The sequence below is a fragment of the Desmodus rotundus genome, unplaced genomic scaffold (assembly GCF_022682495.2).
Source record: "Desmodus rotundus isolate HL8 unplaced genomic scaffold, HLdesRot8A.1 manual_scaffold_15, whole genome shotgun sequence".
Taxonomy (NCBI): Eukaryota; Metazoa; Chordata; class Mammalia; order Chiroptera; family Phyllostomidae; genus Desmodus; species Desmodus rotundus.
The window spans coordinates 2,493,472-2,518,195 of NW_026527203.1; the positions used below are offsets into that span (position 1 = coordinate 2,493,472).

The following is a 24,724-nucleotide window of genomic DNA, read 5'->3' on the forward strand; positions in this document are numbered from 1 at the left end:
TATGACGGTTTTCTGTCTTCGTCACTGGTTTCCACTCTTTCTACCCCTAACTCTATGCTCTCATCAAAGTCAGTTTTTTCTTTATTTTAACTTCAAATCTTAATTTTTATTTTTTAGGCATAAAACATGATTTTCATAAAAATCTTCTATTAGGTTGAATTTTTAATATATATTTATTTAATTTTATGTTTATTCAGTGAAAATTGACTGCATTTTCTCCCCGTCTCTCCACCTCAGGCTAGGGAGTCCCACATCCCTAACCCACCTCAACCCTCCTCCTTGATTTTCTTCTTGTGTATTTTATAGTAGCTCCTATAGACCACTCTCCCCACCATCCGCACCCTCCTCCCCTCTCACTATTGCTACATTGTTCTTAATGTGAATGTCTCCGTTTTTATTTTGGTTCCTTTTTTCCTCAGTTGATTATGTTGTACTTAAAGGTGAGATCACTTGGCATTTCTCCCTCACAGCCTGGCTTATTTCACTTAGCATAATGCTGTCCAGTTCTATCCATACCATGGCAAAGTGTATGAGCTCCTTCTTTCTCCCTTCTGCGCTGAGTTCCATTGTGTAAATATACTACAGCTTTTGGATACACTCATTGGCTGATGGGCACCTAGGTAGCCTCCAGGACTGGGCTATTGTAAATCATGGTGCTAAGGACATGGTGGTGTATTTCAATAATGGAAAAAATCCTCTCTTCTGATCGTTACCTGACGTCCCAACTTCTGGTTTCCTCTAAAAGACCCACACCACATCATCACTAGGAGGAGCCCTGGGAATTATGTAGTCTAACAACTGTCTTTCACACATAACAGGTCTTGAAAGTTAATTGATTTGTGTGGGCTCTGTTACTCCGGCAGTATTGTCTCAGTTAGGTCTAACTACTTTTTATGAACATTGAGTCCTTGCAGTTTGGCTTTGTTTGCCAACTGTTTTGATTGTATGAGCATGTACGTGCATGTATGCTTGTGTATTCCATTGGTTTGGGGTTTGCATTGAAATAAAACTTATTTGCTGATTATTACCTGATGAATTCACTGGGTCGGAATCAGGCTTATGCTTTAGACCACACTTACCATTTGGTTCATCCTAAGTTCTGTTGTCTGAATTAAACCTTGTAGTATAAGACAGACTTCTATAACTTCTCCTTAGTACCCCCTGCCTATTACTGTGTTTTGGAAACTTTTTCACTTACTTAAACAGGACCTAGGAGTATAAGGAGCAATGCTAGAAAAGTCCGCGTTTTCTCAAGGCTTGGAAAGTGAAATGTTATGCTTCTGTAGATTATAAAGTTGAAATGTATATTTCCTAGGCTTTGGCCCTTTTCACATTCCATCTGTTAATATTCACATGGACTCTCTCCATGTATCTACAAGTTGTTGTAACAAGGAAGTGCTTACGCTTCAAGACCCCCCACGTTTGAAGCACTCTAGCAAGCAAGTCATTAGGTCTTATGTATTTATATATATGAAGTATATTCAAATGATCTTTGACTAGGGCTTCCCATACATTACCAATGCAGTATGTTTTATAAGTCATATTATAAGGAGCTGGCCACAATAGTTATAAATTGTAGAAGAAAGACAACGATCCTATATAAATTTTGTGTTTTTCATTTTACTGTCTTGACGTGATTACTCTCCATATTTTTGACATATATTTTCCCCCTCTGTCATGAATGAGTATTATGCAAAAGCTGCATTTCTTCCCTGCAATAAAGCACTCTACTGTTCATTTTTTCCTGGAGTATTAACTGCTATCTAGGGATATTTCGCTGGCCTATTCTGAGTTCTTTTTTCCCCGTAATAACGCATACGATATGATCAGGAAATGTAAAAAGGAAGAACAACGCAATTTTCCACCAATGTTTATGGAAAGATGTGAAAACTCTGAGCAGGGTTAATGAGAGTACTTACTGAATGGAAAAACACTAGAATAATGATTTTCAAAATTTTGGTCTTTAATATTTATGGGCTGTTATTTAATTCATCAAAAATACTTAACCCTTTACTTTCGGAGGCCCTCATTCACCCATTTCCATTAAGTATGTGAACTTTTTATACACAAAACCACCTACACTTGGAAAAGGAACATACTCTAGTTGGTTCCAATGGTCATTTTAAAAATTTCTATTAATCTTAAGAGTACTTCACCATATGCTATGCCTGCTGTGTCTACTTATATTTCATTCTCATAGTTAACTAAAGGGGTGAATTAAGTTTTACTTCCCTAGAGTGTACAATTTATTTCATCCAATGATTTATTGATCCTAGAAGTTGGTTCTATGTGCATGCCACCTATGATTTATGATTCCTTACTGATAGGTTATCCCTTGACCTTAGAGTAGATGGGAGCTTTACTACTTGTCATTACTTTTTAGTCACTTTATAGTATGAAAGGCAGGTTTTATCCTTTCTGATATTAACCAAAGTCCATATTTCCAAGTTCGTCACAATAAATACATTATATTTCCATTACTGAGAACATGCTTGGAACTGTTATTGGTGCAAACTGCACATTGAGTTTGGTTTTTTCTGCCTAGAATACTCTTCAAGTTCTCAGGTTTCATAGGCAAATGCTTGCCGTTTTACAATTTCATGAAGCAGAATTAATTAGCGCCAGATTAACAGAGTTTTGAATATACTCGATTCATATAGCCGGAAAGAATGAGCAAAGGTAGTCGCAGCTATGTCTTCCATTTTAAGGAAAGACGTGAGTGTTTCTAATAAATAACACACGGGGTGAAGTGTTAAAACTAAGAAGATAGTTGTAAACATATTTCTCTACATCCCGAGTAGAGAGGAAACCAGCAGTTCCAGAAAGGAAGAAAAATACATAAAGAATACTCTTACGGAGTGTATTTTAACTAAAGCAAGAACAGATTGCAGGAGGAGACAATGTGACACACTTACATTTACATAGAAATACTGTTATGCAAAGGAAAAAGTTAAGGTAGTATGCAGAGCCTAGATGCGTGAAAATATTCTGGATTTCATGTAGCATGAGAAGGCCATGGTTCACATGGCCTTTTCAAGTGTGAAAGCCACGGACAGACCGTTGCAACACGGAGACTAAAAGATTTCCCCTGACAGGTTTGTTCACTGGTGTCTTAACCTTCCTGGGACATCTGAAAGTTGTATTGTAATATTCAGCAACTAATCTGGTAGGAGAATGTGAGCAACAAATCCCAAGGCTCATAAACTCTCTCAGGCTCTGTACCTGTGCTGCATTTTAATGTGATCTCACGCTACTTTCTGCATCAGTAAATCTGACGCACCAGATTGTATTCTCTTTAGCCGTGCATTAGCATGACTGCCTTCTGAATATGAACTTGGAGTGAACATGACTTCACCTTGGCGTCATGCTTGCTTTGCTTCAATTAAATTCATTGCTCACCCAGTTTCAATTACCTGCGAAACATCTTTTAAGGCCGTATTATTAATGAATGGCATGTTTGAAGGCAGCAAAACCTATTTTTAAATAGAGTGTGTTATGCACATATATTTCCCTACTCTGGCTTGGCAGTAGATCGGAAGAGGAAAAGTTAAAGGATATAATAAATCATTCTAACAGGAGAAATCATTGTTACTTGCCTTTTCAATATTCACCATCACGACATCCCTTCCTTATTGTTGTCAGAAGGCATCTTTTGCATGGAGAAAACACTTTAAGGGTTTCAGAACCGAAGTGGAATTGATCTAGCCCAAATAGGGCAAAGTGTTTCTCAATTTCATGGTCCATATTATAGACATGAGGGGCCATGTGATTCCCGTCTGCAACTCAGGGCACAGAATGCAGTATGCCAGGGTCACCTTTAGAAAAACAGTTTCTTTACCCATGAAAAAGGAAAGCCAAGGTTTCTCCAGTTTCTTGTCTCCCGTTCAACTGCGTGCATTGCTATGCTGTGTCTGCATTTCTGCAGCCATATCGAGACCAATAGGGAAGCCAAGGGACACCAAGCTATGCAGTTAAGCCACGTCAGAAGCGTCAACAGCAATTATGTAGTTTCTTCCCTTTCTTGTCTGTCCAAAAGTGACACTATGCTACCGACTTCAGCATTTATTGTTTGCATTATATTGCTTCTTACTCACACAGAATGTATTGCAAGTTGAGCCATGCAGTATGTTCTTCAACATAACAACTTAGGTTTTCTCTCAATAATAAGCAAAGTATAAATCCCATGGATTAAAACAAACACATATCTCTTACTTCTGAGTCTTCCAGTTATCTACGATATTCTTTAGTCTCCTCATCTGATCTTGGCTTGACTTTTGGTGGAAGGTAGACCTGAGGATTGAGTGAGGTGTTTTCCCGTATGGAAGCCAAGAATGAATGTGTATCCATTACATACAACATACTTTTGTAGGCAGCTGTTCCAACCTAATGAGGACTGCCAGTAATTAGCATAGCTTCAGGATTTGGACATCACAACTGATGTCTTGCCATTGATGGAGAAAGTCACATGCCCAAGATAATCAATAGAGTAGGGAAATAGGTTCTCGAAGCAGTAAGGGGTAAAGGGGAGAGTAGCGTATTCTCTGCATATAATTTACCACAAGTAATATTAACTATGGATTATTAGGTTGCATAATTAGTTGTATTCATTTTTATTGCTACTAAATGTAATATTATTAAATAATAAGACATTTATTTTGCTTTTTGTCTTTAAAGATTTTTGTAATTCCACTTTAGAGAGAGGAAATGAGGGACAGAAACAGGCAAGCATGGTTGTCTCTCAGGCGCCTCCCATGACGACATAGCCCACAGACCAGGCATGTGCCCTGCCTAGGAGTTGAACACCCAACCCATTGGTGTACAGGACGGCACTACCACCAACAGAGCTACACACTCTTGGGCTCCCTTCCCTTTAGGCTTAGTAAATTTGTTGCACACCAGGCGCTAGAGAAGTCTTTTCCGAAACAGAAAATATTCACATCATATTTACTTAAAGTTCTTCCAGGTTACTTACAGTGTATGGAATAAAATCAAAACTTCATCAGTTCATCTGAAAGTCTGTTCACAACCTCAACATTGCCTTCTTGGCTTTAGGCATTCTTCAAACCACACATTTTTCAATGCACCAAAGTGCATTTAATTCCTGGAAATAGTCATGCTTTCTGTCACAGCAGGCCTTTCACATCTGCTTGTTCTCCTGGCTCAGTTATAATCTTTCCATTTTTGCTTCCTGCCCTTTTCTCTTGCCTAATTTCTTCTCACCCCTCCTACCTAACTGCCAGTGATCATGCCTGACTCAGATCAGATAGAACTCCCTCCAGAGTCTCCTTTGATCCTTGGCCTTCTTATAGCCATGGATTCTAAATATGTTTTTTAGGATTGTAGCATGCCATTTTAATGACGTAAATACATGTCAACGTGTTTTCCTCTACCTCCATCAGACCATGAATGCCTTTAATTCGGAGATCATATCATATTTATCTTTGCACCTAACATAGATGCTCCACACCCTGTTCAGTAAATTAGTGGTGATCATTATAGATATCAATTGCATCTAAATCTCATGCTCCTGTGAGGGGTGGGACCAAGAGTGAAATAAATCGAGCCCTCCACCCCTTCGAAACGATTTCAATAGGTTGAACAAAATGCAAGCTTTGAAATTGAATTGAAAGAAAAGCCCCAAACAGTACAATGAAATCCAAAGTGTGTGTAGAAAAGCAGCCATGCCTGGACAGTGGGTAACTAAGTAGATTAATGGTGTGCACAGAAGCTCCTGGTCATTTTACATATCTACTGGTGGAGCTAACCTACTCTTCTCTGCCCCTGGCATTTCACACTGTAATCCGAAGCAAAGATTGGCAATCAATGGGGTGAGAATCTTGAGAGTGTGGCCGCAATACATTGTCCTTCAATAGACTCTGAAACTTGTTGTTCTCTCCTGACATATCAACCCTATGCACATGTCATGTGTGAGAAACAGCATTTGATTTTGATGACAAACTCCTAAAGTATCCCCTGGGAGCTGGCGTTAGGTCCTGCACCTCCTCGATAAATTGTGATGTACATAGGAGAACACCCATCAGCAGTGTGACCAGGAGCAGAAAAGGCAGCCAATATTGTAGTGCTTTTTCCAGTGTATTCCTCTTTTCGTTGTAAAATATCACAGGGGACTCCCTTGCCTGACATGCTTCCTTATTCTTTACAGAGGACTAGAACCATTTTTTTTTTTGATACAAGTTCACTTTTTACTTATTTGTTTGTTTGTTTATGTCTTTATTTTATAGACAGCTCCAATAAGTTGCTATAACATTATGACTATAGAATTATTGTTATAACAATGACACCCTCTCATTCAGGCCCTCTGTCTTTCCTGACCTTGCTACCACTGACTTGCTGATGTCTTCAGCTGGCCCTTGTGATGTCACAGAGCATGTTCCATACTGCCAGGGAAACGCAGGACCGTTTGGGGCAGGCCTGAAGAAAGAGTAGTGGCAGGCCGGTAGGAGCGGTTGGCACTGTAGAAGGGAGGCCTTGCGTCCTGGCAGCTCAGTTTGGGCTTTAGACACTGAGCAGCCGACAGTAGCAGAGGAGGAAGTGATGGAAGAAGCATGGATGGAGGAGCCAGAGGTGCAGCAGGAGGAGGTACAGGAGCCAAGGATTGAGGATCCAGGGACGAGCGGAGCACAGGTGAGCAGGAGCCCCTCAGGTCTTGCTGGTCCAGGTGAGTCCGCAACTCGCCTTCAACCCGCCGCCATTACACAGCCCACAGCCCGGCTCCAGCTCTTACCCACCGACCTGGGGGGTTGGCTGTGCCTCTAAACATGGTCTTCGTAAATCACGCCCCACTAACCCATCGTCTCCCCTGACCCTTTGTCCCTGTCAGGATATCCGGACCATCCCTGCTCCGTTTGACATATCCACCGCTCTGAGGCGACTGCACAAGGAACTGACAGACATCACAAACGACCCCCCGCCCATGTGCTTCGCGGGGCCGGTGGACGACAGCATGTTCACATGGAAGGGGACCATTATGGGTCCCGCCGACAGCCCTTACGAGGGTGGGCTGTTCCGCCTGAACATACAATTTCCACCCAATTACCCCTTCAGGCCGCCGCTTATTTACTTCACAACCCCGATCTACCACCCCAATATCAACCGAAGGGGATATATCTGTGTAGATATTCTCAGGTCCCAGTGGTCTCCTATACTGACCATATCCAAACTCTTGCTATCCATCACCTCCATGCTATGTGACCCCAACCCCAACGACCCCTTTGTTCCGTCCATTGGGAGAATGTACTTACAGGACAGGGATGCCTTTGATACCATGGCCCGAGCTTGGACCAAGAAGTATGCTAGGTGAATGAGGGACAAATGATAACCCCTCACCTCAATAAAACACCTGGCTTTTGAATGGGCTGTTCTTTGACTACTTTCTGGGAGGCATCCTTTCCAATATCACATGTGACACATTAGAGTGTGTGGAGGCTGGAGGGAAGCCGTGGGTGGCGTGGGTGTGAGAGGTGAGGGGGAAGGGGGCATGCTTGGGAAATGGGGTAGCGGGAAAGAGGCCAGTTCCAATAAACATTTTACTGAAGGCCTTCTTTCCTCCTTAGGGATAGGAAATGTAGAACAACAGTGTGGTGGGCTTAGCAGGAGTACTTTAGAACTGACAATGGCGGGGACCACTGGATGAAGATTAGGAAGTTCATAAGGTATCTTTTTCATTCTGAGGCACCTGTGTGTTTAGGGGTTTGCTTTGGCAGAAGTGAACGGCAACCCATAGCCTCTACTACCAGGCCTGCATTTAACTGCAGAAACATTAAGTGGATGAGGAGTTGTCACAAAAAGAAAACTGTGTTTTGTTGCAAGAATTCTCCACCCTCAGTCATCAATGCCCACCTTTTTGACATATATGCCTCCCTGCACACTCTGGATTGCACCCCAATTTCCAGCACATGCCCACATGTTGACAATAGCTCACATGTACAAGCTGCCCTAGTGCCTGCCCATCAGTAGATGAGTGGTAAGTGCACACAATGGAATAAATAGTACATGCCAATCTGTCCCCTTGCGACAGTGTGCATGGACCTGAGGAACATTATGCTCAGTGAAATAAGCCAGTCAGAGGAAGACAGATACCAAACAATCTCACTAATTTGGAGAATGAAATGAACAAACTGAACTAACAAGGCTGATTGGGACAGGCACCTAGGAGAGCTGGCCAACAGGTGTCAGAGCAGGGAGGTTGTGCCTGCTGGGTGGGGAAGGGGAAGGGATTAAGAAAAAACATCCCAGATAACAGTAAGGGTTAGACCTGAGGGAAAGGAGGAGGGGCGATGCAAAAGAAGGGTGTGAAGTGGGACAGCTGCTTGTGCTGGACACCGTCTTGACATGGGGTGCTCTACACATAATTCAATATACACTACAGAGGAATCGTAGACTTGTATGCTTAAAACCTGCATAATTCCAATAAGCAGTGTCTCCCCCAGCACAGGCAATTAAAAAAATAACAAAATAAGAAAACTTTCTTTCTTTGTTTCATCCTTTTCTCTACGAAAGCGTGTATTCACACCCGTGTCCTTAGAGCTCTCCTGTGACTGAGCAGCTGTTGAGGTCCTTCTGATTGCCTCATGGGCTATATACTGGAGGCTAAGGTTTTGTGATTAAGGAAAGGAGCTATCCACACCAGGAAGACAGACAAGAGAGACGCAAATGCAAACGACAATGAGATATAACCTCACCAGTCAGAATGGCCATCATCAAGAAGTCAACACAAAACGCATACTGGTGAGATTGTAGAACGAAGGCAACCCTTTGGCCCTGTGGGTCGAAATGCAGACTGAGGCACTCACTGTTGGAAACGATATTGAATTTCTTCATTAATGGGATTGCCTTTTCATCCAGATATTCCACTGCTGGGATCCTACCTGAAGAATCCTCCAACATGCGCCATGCTGTTGGTCAACACTAGAAGTGAGGAAGAACAATTAAGCAATCGGAGCCAGCAAGCGAGAGGGTCGGAAATCAAAATGCAAGAGTGGCTAAACGCAGAGACCATTTGGGCAGGTTCTTTGTTGCTCCACGTGAAACATGAGATAGGGCTAAGGGAAAGGTGAAGATCCAGATGACTGGACCGACAGGAGAGATTTTTCAAATTGTGCTTTCATAACATTAGGGTGCAGGTTCCTGCCATGCTGGTTCCTGGGTGGCCTGAGAAAGAGGCATCTAACATCATTTTCAGGACCTTGGGAGCTTACAGGCAGCCTGCATAGTCTCTGTTTCTAACTGGATGTTTGAGTGAGGCCACATTTTCATCACGTGCTTCAACCGAAAAAAATATCTTATCAATAGCTTACAATTCATACCCCAAAGAGCACCTTCAGAGTTGCAGGATTTTGTCCCTTAACAACAGTGATCAGAAAGAGAAGGTCTGGACAAGGGAGTCTTAGCAAGTCCTCTGAACATGGTTGTTTGGCATGTTAAAGTGTGTACGCATGGGAGCATTCCTTTGGTTTACCATTCATCTCTGCAGAGCACTTCAGGCAGACACCATCAGGTGATCAGAGGTGAAAGGGACTTCCAATTTTCAGTCTACCAGCTTCAGCCAAGGAATTTGGAGTGCAGATATTTTGGCTCTGGTGTTCAATATCTTCCAGTGCCCTCCCTGGTTTCATGGCAGTGTAGCTGGTTTGCAGGTGTTTCCTTTCTAAGCGCCTTCTGCCAGCATGTCACAGAGTCCGATCTGTGCTGTTTGGGGGGTCTCTTGTACTATTAGTGAGTCACGTGTGTTAATGATTTGACTTCCTATGAACAGCAAATGAACAGATACAAGAACTGACCTAAGGGAAGTAAAGTAAAGGCTAAAAGCACGTGTTAATTGTACAAAGCAGATGCAGACATAGAACTGAGTCTCACATGTGCATTTGTTTCTGAGAGCGGGAAGTAGAGACTTGAGAACTGCAGAAAGGTTTATGAGGTTAAATCAACTGATTTAAGCCCTCAATTTATTAAATGTGTTTATTTATTTTATTTAACTACAATTGGCTGGATTTTCTCCCAATCCCTCCCTGCCCAGGCAAGTCCAACCTCCCTCCCCCCACCCTAACACCCCCTTTGATTTTGTCCTTGTGTCCTGTACAGTAGCTCCTATAGACCACTCTCCCCCCACTATCTCCACTCCACTTACCTGTGGCTATTGTTACCATGTTCTTAATTTCAATGTCTCCGGTTATATTTTCTTTGCTTTTTCTTTTCTTGTTATATTCCAGTTAAAAGTGAGAACCTGTGCACCTCCATGTTCGCAGCTGTACAATTTATAATAGCCAAGTACTAGAAGCAACATCAGTGCCAGTGGTAATAAGTTGATCCAAAACTATGGTACATTTACACAATGGAATGCTACACATCAGAGAGAATTCAGGAGCTGATACTCTTTGCAATGGCATGGATGGAAGTAGAGAGCAATTTGCGAAGTGAAATAAGCCAGGCTGTGAGGGAGAAATACCATTTAGGCCTTTTTTTTTTTTTTTTTTTTTGCTAATTTTATAGGATCAGTGCTGACAGCATAATGGAACAAGTCTGCTGTGTGGAATTAAAGGTTCAAGGAAGGACACTCTTACTACATGAATTATGTTTTGAATCATAATGTGTCTAATTATGTTTCCCTAGACATCCTCACTAATCCCTGTATTTTGAAACTATATCTACCACTTGGAAAGTGCATTAAAGACTATAAGATTGGCATATGTGGAATTCAATGAATACTATAAAATAACAAAGAAAGTATAAATGGATGAATTATAACTGAAACAGAATGAGGGCTGTCGGACGGGAAGGGGCTGGGGGAATGGAAGAAGAAGGTGAAGGGAGTGGTGGAAAAACACCTATGCGGGATCCTTGGACACAGATAAGAGTGTGGAGAAGGGCAGAGGGAAGGGGGGCTGGAGTTGGGAGCAGGAGTGGAAAGGAGGAAAGGTGTGAACGGCTGTAGTAGGAGAAAGAACACTCCAAATGTCCATGTAAAAAACTAGTCCCTTCAAACAACTTGGCCAATACTTGGGAGTGTTCCCTTCCCTCCTCACTGAATCTACCAGAGAACTCTATCCACAGGAAGAACACATTGTGTCCTGCCTCCCTACCCTATGTCAGGCTCTTAAGTAATCCAAGAAATTCTTGCTAGGAAGGTGTCCACACTGTTACTGGACCATCACTGAAAATTAGTTTCATTCAGGTAACACGTCCACAGTCATTTGGATAATGGTTCACTTCACTCAGGTCATCGTGGAGGCCAGTTCATGGAATCCAAGAACTTTGAAGAAAGCCTGTCACTTCTACTTTAGTGAATGAGATGCATATGTAGATACACATCATCCAGGGTAGTGAGAGAAGCAATTGTCAGAAGCAGCTATGGCTGCTGGGAACTATTCTATGAGTCCAACTGGGAGAAAAAGTTTAACCTTCCCTTTATTTTAATGACACGCTACTTAATGCTTTCATGAACTTTAACGGTATTGCACCAGAAAGGATAGATCAGTTTCTTGTAGTCTTAAGCATTGACAAAACTATAATTCAAATCTTAGCTACCAGGTAACCCAAATAGAATTTAATCACATAATGCTCTCTATTGGAGACCTTGATGAGTGATATATACACACAAGTATATAATCCTTACTTAGGTCTACACATACATTCTTTCAAAAATAAATTTATGGTGTTTTGAAAAGAATTTCATGGACTATCTGTATAGAAAACATTCAGAAAAATGTTTGTTTACACTATGTCTTGACTGGATATATTTTTCACATTTTGGAAATGTGTAGTTTTAAAGGAAGCAATAAGAGAAAATGAGAAAATATCAGTAGAAAATAACTTTGTTCTTCTGCAGTCCTATTTAATATTTCCATCTATTATTCATTATAAAACAATAAAGAGTGCTTGAAAATCACATGTCACTAAGAAATAACTTGCTCTGGACTAACACATATATAGACATTCAATGAAATATAAACTTACCTGTGAGGAGAATTATCTAGGGAAATTAGAAGAAAGATATTTCTATGTACTGCTTTCCTTTCTCCCATTACACCAACACACAGCCATGCAATTTATTGCACCCTAGGAGTAAGCAAAACACTCAATACCCTGTGGGACTGATCCTATATTTCACCAATTCTGTGGGATATCTAAGACCTTATCATCACAATAATGGTTACAGTACGGCAGTGGTAAGTGTTATGTGTGTCATCCGAGTTGTGCTCATTCAGCCCATGTTAGATTTATTCCCAGTAAATGTCAGTGCTAGAAAGTGTACATTTTTCTTTTCCACTGACAAGTTCTTGACAATAAATTCTGTGGCTCGTACGATAGCAAACAAATCATGACAGGGTCTTCATTCTTGTAAAGCTATGAAGACTATCACATAGTTCAATTGACTTGTCACGCAGCATCACAATACTGCTTCTATATGTGTATTTCACGTGGCAACATCAAGATAATGCTTCAATCGAAGGATTTCGTGAAAATGAGAGACTTTTTAAAACATCTGAGGCCCTTGGTTTACGTATGATAATTTAATGTCATGCAATTTCTTGAATTGGTAAGAAAAGGACAGGCTGCTCTTTATGATCTAAGCATCATTTCAGGGTCATGTAGTAACGCGCCAAATCTGCAATTCCCATTGCTGCACTTCCAACTGGTATGTCCATTCTTGTGTGTAACCATCTCTTTCCTTCTTTCAGAGAGACTCTCGAGGCTACTGTTGGTCACTTCTGACAGAGAGTAGAAACCAGAGTAGGCGCGGTGTCATATAATGAGAGGATACAGAGAACTGATTGAAAGCCCCTGTCTTCCATACTTGGAAACCACTTATCTAGGGTCACTTAACAGGAAAAAAAAAAAAAAACATAGAGGGTTCACTGTTTATAAAATATTGAATACAATAATACACTTTTCCTTTATATCTCCCTCCAAACATATTAATAATATTACAAATCCTTTTTTAAAAAACATTTTGGTTTCTATAGAGAAAGAAACATCCATATGAAAGAGAAACATCTATCACTTGCCCCTCATTCCCATCCCACGTGGGCACCAAACGAGCAACCCAGGAATGTGCTCTATGGGAATCAAACCTGAAACGTCTTACTTTCTAGTGTGAGGCCCAGCCAACTGAGCCACACCTGTGAGAACCACACGTCTCTGACATCTACACTGTGGTGAAGAAGAATAGGGACCTTGGAGGCACTCAGGACTGGCTTTATCACTGTCTAGTATTCAGCTTTGAATAGTTTGTATCTCTTAGAATCCCGAGTTACTGATTTGTAAAATAAAATAAAGTATAGTTCCCCCAAGAAATGGTCCTGAAGTCTCAACAAGAACATGCTCTTTTAAAACTATAACTATCCACCCAAAAATGCTAGACTGTACAGAAATAATAATAAATATTTCCTCTCTGAAGAAATTTCAGTCCTGTTTGAAAGACACTCCAGTCACCTCTGGCCATGACACAGGCCTAGGTAGATGCACTTCTTCTCCTCACACAACCAGAACAAGGACAAGAACAAATTTAACAAGAACAAGGAACCACAACAGCCCGAATATGGAAGTGTAGGGAAGTCCAACAACAAGGAGTTCAAAAGAAACATTCAATCATACCTGAAGGATGAGTAGAAGCGGGAAGTATGACTGGAGAGGACTTGCTGCAAGGCAGCGGCTGAAGTTTGGTGTCCGCAAGGTGGCATATGCAGAGCCCGTGGACTCACATTCGCTTGCAAATAAACCAAGAGCAACGATGTGGGAAGGGAAACAGACCGTGGGAGAAAAGGTGCCAGGGCACGCAAATAAAGCCTAAAACATCTAACTGAAAACACCTGTGAGGGTTTTCTCGGTGGAAAGAACTCTCATCCTCACACAAGACTTCCCGCAGAGACCCACGTAGTCCTACAACTTATACACCAAGTACTGACCTTGCAATCATCACCAGAAGAGATTGGTTTGCTCGTGGATAGCAGGGCAAATGACTGAAAGTCACCAGAGATCTAGGTAAGCACCATTGTTCCCTCTCAGACCCGCCACAACACACAGCTCGCAGGACAGCAACGCCGGTTTCCCTGGTGAACCAGTAAGCCTCTCCCCATTTCCACATAAGAGGCACTCTGAAACAAATATAAAAATGGCCCAAATGAAGGAAGAGATCAAAGCTCCTGGAAAAATAGAGCTAAGTGATTAAGGGTTAGCCAACCTATCAGAGTCACAGTTCAAAACGCTGGTCATCGGCATGCTCACAGAATTGGCTGAGTAGGGTCACAAAATAGAGGAAGAAATGCAGGATAGGAAAAGAGAAATAGAGGAAAAATGTTCAGGGAACCAACACTGATGGGAAGGACAGCGGGACTCAGATGAACAAGTTTGGAGCACAAAGAAGAAATACTCCTTCAAGCAGAACAGCATGAAGAAACAACTATTCAACACAATGAGGAGAGGCTTAGGAACGTCCAGGAAAATCTTAAATGTTGCAACATTAGAATCCTAGCGGTGGCCGAAGGAAAGAAAGAAGAACAATATATTGAAAAATTCTTGGAAAAACGAATGATGGAGAACTTCCCCAATGTGGCACTAGGAAGAGCCTTGCAGGAAGCCCAGGAAGCCCAGAGAGTCCCAGACAGTTGTACCGAAATAGAAACAACCAGGAGAAATCACAATTGCATTACCCAAGATGAAAGATAAGGAGAGAATCTGAGAAGCTGCAAGACGTAAGGAGACAGTTACATGCAAAGGAATCCCCAAAAGACTGTCAGCTGATTTCTCCACAGAACCATTGCACGCAAGAAAGGGCTGGAAAGAAGTATCCCAAGTCATGAAATGCAAGGACCTCCATCCAAGATTGTTCTATCCAGCAAAGCTGTCCTTTAGAACGCTAGGGCAAATAAACTGTTGCCCAGACAAGCTCAAGTTAAAGGAGTTCATCATCACCAAGCCCTTATTATATGAAAAGCTACAGAAACTTCCCTAAGAAAAAAGAAGGTAAAAAATGTGAATAAAATGGCAGCAAATTCACATCTAAAGAGGACCTAACCTTAAAGGCAAAAATAAAACCACACTACGCAGACAATTCGAACAGGAACAGAATTGCAGAAACGGAGGTAATATGGAGGGTTATTAGCGGGAGCGGGTGGACCGACAAGGGGGGAAAAGGTACAGGGAATAAGAAACATTAATGATAGGCACAAAATAGACAGGGGGAGGTAAGGGTAGTACAGGAAGATGAATGGGAATGACCTTACTGATACAGGAAACCTTAGGCAGCGAGGACACAGTACCCCTGGTTATTTTTCTTCTATGACGGTTTTCTGTCTTCCTCACTGGTTTCCACTCTTTCTACCCCTAACTCTATGCTCTCATCAAAGTCAGTTTTTTCTTTATTTTAACTTCAAATCTTAATTTTTATTTTTTAGGCATAAAACATGATTTTCATAAAAATCTTCTATTAGGTTGAATTTTTAATATATATTTATTTAATTTTATGTTTATTCAGTTAAAATTGACTGCATTTTCTCCCCGTCTCTCCACCTCAGGCTAGGGAGTCCCACATCCCTAACCCACCTCAACCCTCCTCCTTGATTTTCTTCTTGTGTATTTTATAGTAGCTCCTATAGACCACTCTCCCCACCATCCGCACCCTCCTCCCCTCTCACTATTGCTACATTGTTCTTAATGTGAATGTCTCCGTTTTTATTTTGGTTCCTTTTTTCCTCAGTTGATTATGTTGTACTTAAAGGTGAGATCACTTGGCATTTCTCCCTCACAGCCTGGCTTATTTCACTTAGCATAATGCTGTCCAGTTCTATCCATACCATGGCAAAGTGTATGAGCTCCTTCTCTCTCCCTTCTGCGCTGAGTTCCATTGTGTAAATATACTAGAGCTTTTGGATACACTCATTGGCTGATGGGCACCTAGGTAGACCCCAGGACTGGGCTATTGTAAATCATGGTGCTAAGGACATGGTGGTGTATTTGAATAATGGAAAAAATCCTCTCTTCTGATCGTTACCTGACGTCCCAACTTCTGGTTTTCTCTAAAAGACCCACACCACATCATCACTAGGAGGAGCCCTGGGAATTATGTAGTCTAACAACTTTCTTTCACACATAACAGGTCTTGAAAGTTAATTGATTTGTGTGGGCTCTGTTACTCCGGCAGTATTGTCTCAGTTAGGTCTAACTACTTTTTATGAACATTGAGTCCTTGCAGTTTGGCTTTGTTTGCCAACTATTTTGATTGTATGAGCATGTACGTGCATGTATGCTTGTGTATTCCATTGGTTTGGGGTTTGCATTGAAATAAAACTTATTTGCTGATTATTACCTGATGAATTCACTGGGTCGGAATCAGGCTTATGCTTTAGACCACACTTACCATTTGGTTCATCCTAAGTTCTGTTGTCTGAATTAAACCTTGTAGTATAAGACAGACTTCTATAACTTCTCCTTAGTACCCCCTGCCTATTACTGTGTTTTGGAAACTTTTTCACTTACTTAAACAGGACCTAGGAGTATAAGGAGCAATGCTAGAAAAGTCCGCGTTTTCTCAAGGCTTGGAAAGTGAAATGTTATGCTTCTGTAGATTATAAAGTTGAAATGTATATTTCCTAGGCTTTGGCCCTTTTCACATTCCATCTGTTAATATTCACATGGACTCTCTCCATGTATCTACAAGTTGTTGTAACAAGGAAGTGCTTACGCTTCAAGACCCCCCACGTTTGAAGCACTCTAGCAAGCAAGTCATTAGGTCTTATGTATTTATATATATGAAGTATATTCAAATGATCTTTGACTAGGGCTTCCCATACATTACCAATGCAGTATGTTTTATAAGTCATATTATAAGGAGCTGGCCACAATAGTTATAAATTGTAGAAGAAAGACAACGATCCTATATAAATTTTGTGTTTTTCATTTTACTGTCTTGACGTGATTACTCTCCATATTTTTGACATATATTTTCCCCCTCTGTCATGAATGAGTATTATGCAAAAGCTGCATTTCTTCCCTGCAATAAAGCACTCTACTGTTCATTTTTTCCTGGAGTATTAACTGCTATCTAGGGATATTTCGCTGGCCTATTCTGAGTTCTTTTTTCCCCGTAATAACGCATACGATATGATCAGGAAATGTAAAAAGGAAGAACAACGCAATTTTCCACCAATGTTTATGGAAAGATGTGAAAACTCTGAGCAGGGTTAATGAGAGTACTTACTGAATGGAAAAACACTAGAATAATGATTTTCAAAATTTTGGTCTTTAATATTTATGGGCTGTTATTTAATTCATCAAAAATACTTAACCCTTTACTTTCGGAGGCCCTCATTCACCCATTTCCATTAAGTATGTGAACTTTTTATACACAAAACCACCTACACTTGGAAAAGGAACATACTCTAGTTGGTTCCAATGGTCATTTTAAAAATTTCTATTAATCTTAAGAGTACTTCACCATATGCTATGCCTGCTGTGTCTACTTATATTTCATTCTCATAGTTAACTAAAGGGGTGAATTAAGTTTTACTTCCCTAGAGTGTACAATTTATTTCATCCAATGATTTATTGATCCTAGAAGTTGGTTCTATGTGCATGCCACCTATGATTTATGATTCCTTACTGATAGGTTATCCCTTGACCTTAGAGTAGATGGGAGCTTTACTACTTGTCATTACTTTTTAGTCACTTTATAGTATGAAAGGCAGGTTTTATCCTTTCTGATATTAACCAAAGTCCATATTTCCAAGTTCGTCACAATAAATACATTATATTTCCATTACTGAGAACATGCTTGGAACTGTTATTGGTGCAAACTGCACATTGAGTTTGGTTTTTTCTGCCTAGAATACTCTTCAAGTTCTCAGGTTTCATAGGCAAATGCTTGCCGTTTTACAATTTCATGAAGCAGAATTAATTAGCGCCAGATTAACAGAGTTTTGAATATACTCGATTCATATAGCCGGAAAGAATGAGCAAAGGTAGTCGCAGCTATGTCTTCCATTTTAAGTAAAGACGTGAGTGTTTCTAATAAATAACACACGGGGTGAAGTGTTAAAACTAAGAAGATAGTTGTAAACATATTTCTCTACATCCCGAGTAGAGAGGAAACCAGCAGTTCCAGAAAGGAAGAAAAATACATAAAGAATACTCTTACGGAGTGTATTTTAACTAAAGCAAGAACAGATTGCAGGAGGAGACAATGTGACACACTTACATTTACATAGAAATACTGTTATGCAAAGGAAAAAGTTAAGGTAGTATGCAGAGCCTAGATGCGTGAAAATATTCTGGATTTCATGTAGCATGAGAAGGCCATGGTTCACATGGCCTTTTCAAGTGTGAAAGCCACGGACAGACCGTTGCAACACGGAGACTAAAAGATTTCCCCTGACAGGTTTGTTCACTGGTGTCTTAACCTTCCTGGGACATCTGAAAGTTGTATTGTAATATTCAGCAACTAATCTGGTAGGAGAATGTGAGCAACAAATCCCAAGGCTCATAAACTCTCTCAGGCTCTGTACCTGTGCTGCATTTTAATGTGATCTCACGCTACTTTCTGCATCAGTAAATCTGACGCACCAGATTGTATTCTCTTTAGCCGTGCATTAGCATGACTGCCTTCTGAATATGAACTTGGAGTGAACATGACTTCACCTTGGCGTCATGCTTGCTTTGCTTCAATTAAATTCATTGCTCACCCAGTTTCAATTACCTGCGAAACATCTTTTAAGGCCGTATTATTAATGAATGGCATGTTTGAAGGCAGCAAAACCTATTTTTAAATAGAGTGTGTTATGCACATATATTTCCCTACTCTGGCTTGGCAGTAGATCGGAAGAGGAAAAGTTAAAGGATATAATAAATCATTCTAACAGGAGAAATCATTGTTACTTGCCTTTTCAATATTCACCATCACGACATCCCTTCCTTATTGTTGTCAGAAGGCATCTTTTGCATGGAGAAAACACTTTAAGGGTTTCAGAACCGAAGTGGAATTGATCTAGCCCAAATAGGGCAAAGTGTTTCTCAATTTCATGGTCCATATTATAGACATGAGGGGCCATGTGATTCCCGTCTGCAACTCAGGGCACAGAATGCAGTATGCCAGGGTCACCTTTAGAAAAACAGTTTCTTTACCCATGAAAAAGGAAAGCCAAGGTTTCTCCAGTTTCTTGTCTCCCGTTCAACTGCGTGCATTGCTATGCTGTGTCTGCATTTCTGCAGCCATATCGAGACCAATAGGGAAGCCAAGGGACACCAAGCTATGCAGTTAAGCCACGTCAGAAGCGTCAACAGCAATTATGTAGTTTCTTCCCTTTCTTGTCTGTCCAAAAGTGACACTATGCTACCGACTTCAGCATTTATTGTTTGCATTATATTGCTTCTTACTCACACAGAATGTATTGCAAGTTGAGCCATGCAGTATGTTCTTCAACATAACAACTTAGGTTTTCTCTCAATAATAAGCAAAGTATAAATCCCATGGATTAAAACAAACACATATCTCTTACTTCTGAGTCTTCCAGTTATCTACGATATTCTTTAGTCTCCTCATCTGATCTTGGCTTGACTTTTGGTGGAAGGTAGACCTGAGGATTGAGTGAGGTGTTTTCCCGTATGGAAGCCAAGAATGAATGTGTATCCATTACATACAACATACTTTTGTAGGCAGCTGTTCCAACCTAATGAGGACTGCCAGTAATTAGCATAGCTTCAGGATTTGGACATCACAACTGATGTCTTGCCATTGATGGAGAAAGTCACATGCCCAAGATAATCAATAGAGTAGGGAAATAGGTTCTCGAAGCAGTAAGGGGTAAAGGGGAGAGTAGCGTATTCTCTGCATATAATTTACCACAAGTAATATTAACTATGGATTATTAGGTTGCATAATTAGTTGTATTCATTTTTATTGCTACTAAATGTAATATTATTAAATAATAAGACATTTATTTTGCTTTTTGTCTTTAAAGATTTTTGTAATTCCACTTTAGAGAGAGGAAATGAGGGACAGAAACAGGCAAGCATGGTTGTCTCTCAGGCGCCTCCCATGACGACATAGCCCACAGACCAGGCATGTGCCCTGCCTAGGAGTTGAACACCCAACCCATTGGTGTACAGGACGGCACTACCACCAACAGAGCTACACACTCTTGGGCTCCCTTCCCTTTAGGCTTAGTAAATTTGTTGCACACCAGGCGCTAGAGAAGTCTTTTCCGAAACAGAAAATATTCACATCATATTTACTTAAAGTTCTTCCAGGTTACTTACAGTGTATGGAATAAAATCAAAACTTCATCAGTTCATCTGAAAGTCTGTTCACAACCTCAACATTGCCTTCTTGGCTTTAGGCATTCTTCAAACCACACATTTTTCAATGCACCAAAGTGCATTTAATTCCTGGAAATAGTCATGCTTTCTGTCACAGCAGGCCTTTCACATCTGCTTGTTCTCCTGGCTCAGTTATAATCTTTCCATTTTTGCTTCCTGCCCTTTTCTCTTGCCTAATTTCTTCTCACCCCTCCTACCTAACTGCCAGTGATCATGCCTGACTCAGATCAGATAGAACTCCCTCCAGAGTCTCCTTTGATCCTTGGCCTTCTTATAGCCATGGATTCTAAATATGTTTTTTAGGATTGTAGCATGCCATTTTAATGACGTAAATACATGTCAACGTGTTTTCCTCTACCTCCATCAGACCATGAATGCCTTTAATTCGGAGATCATATCATATTTATCTTTGCACCTAACATAGATGCTCCACACCCTGTTCAGTAAATTAGTGGTGATCATTATAGATATCAATTGCATCTAAATCTCATGCTCCTGTGAGGGGTGGGACCAAGAGTGAAATAAATCGAGCCCTCCACCCCTTCGAAACGATTTCAATAGGTTGAACAAAATGCAAGCTTTGAAATTGAATTGAAAGAAAAGCCCCAAACAGTACAATGAAATCCAAAGTGTGTGTAGAAAAGCAGCCATGCCTGGACAGTGGGTAACTAAGTAGATTAATGGTGTGCACAGAAGCTCCTGGTCATTTTACATATCTACTGGTGGAGCTAACCTACTCTTCTCTGCCCCTGGCATTTCACACTGTAATCCGAAGCAAAGATTGGCAATCAATGGGGTGAGAATCTTGAGAGTGTGGCCGCAATACATTGTCCTTCAATAGACTCTGAAACTTGTTGTTCTCTCCTGACATATCAACCCTATGCACATGTCATGTGTGAGAAACAGCATTTGATTTTGATGACAAACTCCTAAAGTATCCCCTGGGAGCTGGCGTTAGGTCCTGCACCTCCTCGATAAATTGTGATGTACATAGGAGAACACCCATCAGCAGTGTGACCAGGAGCAGAAAAGGCAGCCAATATTGTAGTGCTTTTTCCAGTGTATTCCTCTTTTCGTTGTAAAATATCACAGGGGACTCCCTTGCCTGACATGCTTCCTTATTCTTTACAGAGGACTAGAACCATTTTTTTTTTTGATACAAGTTCACTTTTTACTTATTTGTTTGTTTGTTTATGTCTTTATTTTATAGACAGCTCCAATAAGTTGCTATAACATTATGACTATAGAATTATTGTTATAACAATGACACCCTCTCATTCAGGCCCTCTGTCTTTCCTGACCTTGCTACCACTGACTTGCTGATGTCTTCAGCTGGCCCTTGTGATGTCACAGAGCATGTTCCATACTGCCAGGGAAACGCAGGACCGTTTGGGGCAGGCCTGAAGAAAGAGTAGTGGCAGGCCGGTAGGAGCGGTTGGCACTGTAGAAGGGAGGCCTTGCGTCCTGGCAGCTCAGTTTGGGCTTTAGACACTGAGCAGCCGACAGTAGCAGAGGAGGAAGTGATGGAAGAAGCATGGATGGAGGAGCCAGAGGTGCAGCAGGAGGAGGTACAGGAGCCAAGGATTGAGGATCCAGGGACGAGCGGAGCACAGGTGAGCAGGAGCCCCTCAGGTCTTGCTGGTCCAGGTGAGTCCGCAACTCGCCTTCAACCCGCCGCCATTACACAGCCCACAGCCCGGCTCCAGCTCTTACCCACCGACCTGGGGGGTTGGCTGTGCCTCTAAACATGGTCTTCGTAAATCACGCCCCACTAACCCATCGTCTCCCCTGACCCTTTGTCCCTGTCAGGATATCCGGACCATCCCTGCTCCGTTTGACATATCCACCGCTCTGAGGCGACTGCACAAGGAACTGACAGACATCACAAACGACCCCCCGCCCATGTGCTTCGCGGGGCCGGTGGACGACAGCATGTTCACATGGAAGGGGACCATTATGGGTCCCGCCGACAGCCCTTACGAGGGTGGGCTGTTCCGCCTGAACATACAATTTCCACCCAATTACCCCTTCAGGCCGCCGCTTATTTACTTCACAACCCCGATCTACCACCCCAATATCAACCGAAGGGGATATATCTGTGTAGATATTCTCAGGTCCCAGTGGTCTCCTATACTGACCATATCCAAACTCTTGCTATCCATCACCTCCATGCTATGTGACCCCAACCCCAACGACCCCTTTGTTCCGTCCATTGGGAGAATGTACTTACAGGACAGGGATGCCTTTGATACCATGGCCCGAGCTTGGACCAAGAAGTATGCTAGGTGAATGAGGGACAAATGATAACCCCTCACCTCAATAAAACACCTGGCTTTTGAATGGGCTGTTCTTTGACTACTTTCTGGGAGGCATCCTTTCCAATATCACATGTGACACATTAGAGTGTGTGGAGGCTGGAGGGAAGCCGTGGGTGGCGTGGGTGTGAGAGGTGAGGGGGAAGGGGGCATGCTTGGGAAATGGGGTAGCGGGAAAGAGGCCAGTTCCAATAAACATTTTACTGAAGGCCTTCTTTCCTCCTTAGGGATAGGAAATGTAGAACAACAGTGTGGTGGGCTTAGCAGGAGTACTTTAGAACTGACAATGGCGGGGACCACTGGATGAAGATTAGGAAGTTCATAAGGTATCTTTTTCATTCTGAGGCACCTGTGTGTTTAGGGGTTTGCTTTGGCAGAAGTGAACGGCAACCCATAGCCTCTACTACCAGGCCTGCATTTAACTGCAGAAACATTAAGTGGATGAGGAGTTGTCACAAAAAGAAAACTGTGTTTTGTTGCAAGAATTCTCCACCCTCAGTCATCAATGCCCACCTTTTTGACATATATGCCTCCCTGCACACTCTGGATTGCACCCCAATTTCCAGCACATGCCCACATGTTGACAATAGCTCACATGTACAAGCTGCCCTAGTGCCTGCCCATCAGTAGATGAGTGGTAAGTGCACACAATGGAATAAATAGTACATGCCAATCTGTCCCCTTGCGACAGTGTGCATGGACCTGAGGAACATTATGCTCAGTGAAATAAGCCAGTCAGAGGAAGACAGATACCAAACAATCTCACTAATTTGGAGAATGAAATGAACAAACTGAACTAACAAGGCTGATTGGGACAGGCACCTAGGAGAGCTGGCCAACAGGTGTCAGAGCAGGGAGGTTGTGCCTGCTGGGTGGGGAAGGGGAAGGGATTAAGAAAAAACATCCCAGATAACAGTAAGGGTTAGACCTGAGGGAAAGGAGGAGGGGCGATGCAAAAGAAGGGTGTGAAGTGGGACAGCTGCTTGTGCTGGACACCGTCTTGACATGGGGTGCTCTACACATAATTCAATATACACTACAGAGGAATCGTAGACTTGTATGCTTAAAACCTGCATAATTCCAATAAGCAGTGTCTCCCCCAGCACAGGCAATTAAAAAAATAACAAAATAAGAAAACTTTCTTTCTTTGTTTCATCCTTTTCTCTACGAAAGCGTGTATTCACACCCGTGTCCTTAGAGCTCTCCTGTGACTGAGCAGCTGTTGAGGTCCTTCTGATTGCCTCATGGGCTATATACTGGAGGCTAAGGTTTTGTGATTAAGGAAAGGAGCTATCCACACCAGGAAGACAGACAAGAGAGACGCAAATGCAAACGACAATGAGATATAACCTCACCAGTCAGAATGGCCATCATCAAGAAGTCAACACAAAACGCATACTGGTGAGATTGTAGAACGAAGGCAACCCTTTGGCCCTGTGGGTCGAAATGCAGACTGAGGCACTCACTGTTGGAAACGATATTGAATTTCTTCATTAATGGGATTGCCTTTTCATCCAGATATTCCACTGCTGGGATCCTACCTGAAGAATCCTCCAACATGCGCCATGCTGTTGGTCAACACTAGAAGTGAGGAAGAACAATTAAGCAATCGGAGCCAGCAAGCGAGAGGGTCGGAAATCAAAATGCAAGAGTGGCTAAACGCAGAGACCATTTGGGCAGGTTCTTTGTTGCTCCACGTGAAACATGAGATAGGGCTAAGGGAAAGGTGAAGATCCAGATGACTGGACCGACAGGAGAGATTTTTCAAATTGTGCTTTCATAACATTAGGGTGCAGGTTCCTGCCATGCTGGTTCCTGGGTGGCCTGAGAAAGAGGCATCTAACATCATTTTCAGGACCTTGGGAGCTTACAGGCAGCCTGCATAGTCTCTGTTTCTAACTGGATGTTTGAGTGAGGCCACATTTTCATCACGTGCTTCAACCGAAAAAAATATCTTATCAATAGCTTACAATTCATACCCCAAAGAGCACCTTCAGAGTTGCAGGATTTTGTCCCTTAACAACAGTGATCAGAAAGAGAAGGTCTGGACAAGGGAGTCTTAGCAAGTCCTCTGAACATGG

At 41.9% G+C, this 24,724-nt stretch overlaps 2 protein-coding genes across 2 annotated transcripts; both read left to right on the top strand.

Moving 5' to 3' along the window:
* Positions 1–6,886: 6,886 nt before the first annotated feature.
* On the top strand, positions 6,887–7,321 carry LOC128780047 (ubiquitin-conjugating enzyme E2 D3-like). Its single transcript, XM_053917699.2, has one exon. The coding sequence runs from the start codon at positions 6,935–6,937 to the stop codon at positions 7,319–7,321; it is 387 nt and encodes a 128-aa protein (XP_053773674.1). The 5' UTR covers positions 6,887–6,934.
* Positions 7,322–22,182: 14,861 nt separating this feature from the next.
* Positions 22,183–22,617, top strand: LOC128780045 (ubiquitin-conjugating enzyme E2 D3-like). The gene has a single exon (XM_053917697.2). The coding sequence runs from the start codon at positions 22,231–22,233 to the stop codon at positions 22,615–22,617; it is 387 nt and encodes a 128-aa protein (XP_053773672.1). The 5' UTR covers positions 22,183–22,230.
* The last annotated feature ends 2,107 nt before the right edge of the window (positions 22,618–24,724 follow it).

What these genes read in the sequence shown, in the direction of transcription:
- LOC128780045 (XM_053917697.2), top strand. Translation starts at nt 22,231, where the DNA reads ATGTGCTTCGCGGGGCCGGTGGACGACAGCATGTTCACATGGAAGGGG.
- LOC128780047 (XM_053917699.2), top strand. Translation starts at nt 6,935, where the DNA reads ATGTGCTTCGCGGGGCCGGTGGACGACAGCATGTTCACATGGAAGGGG.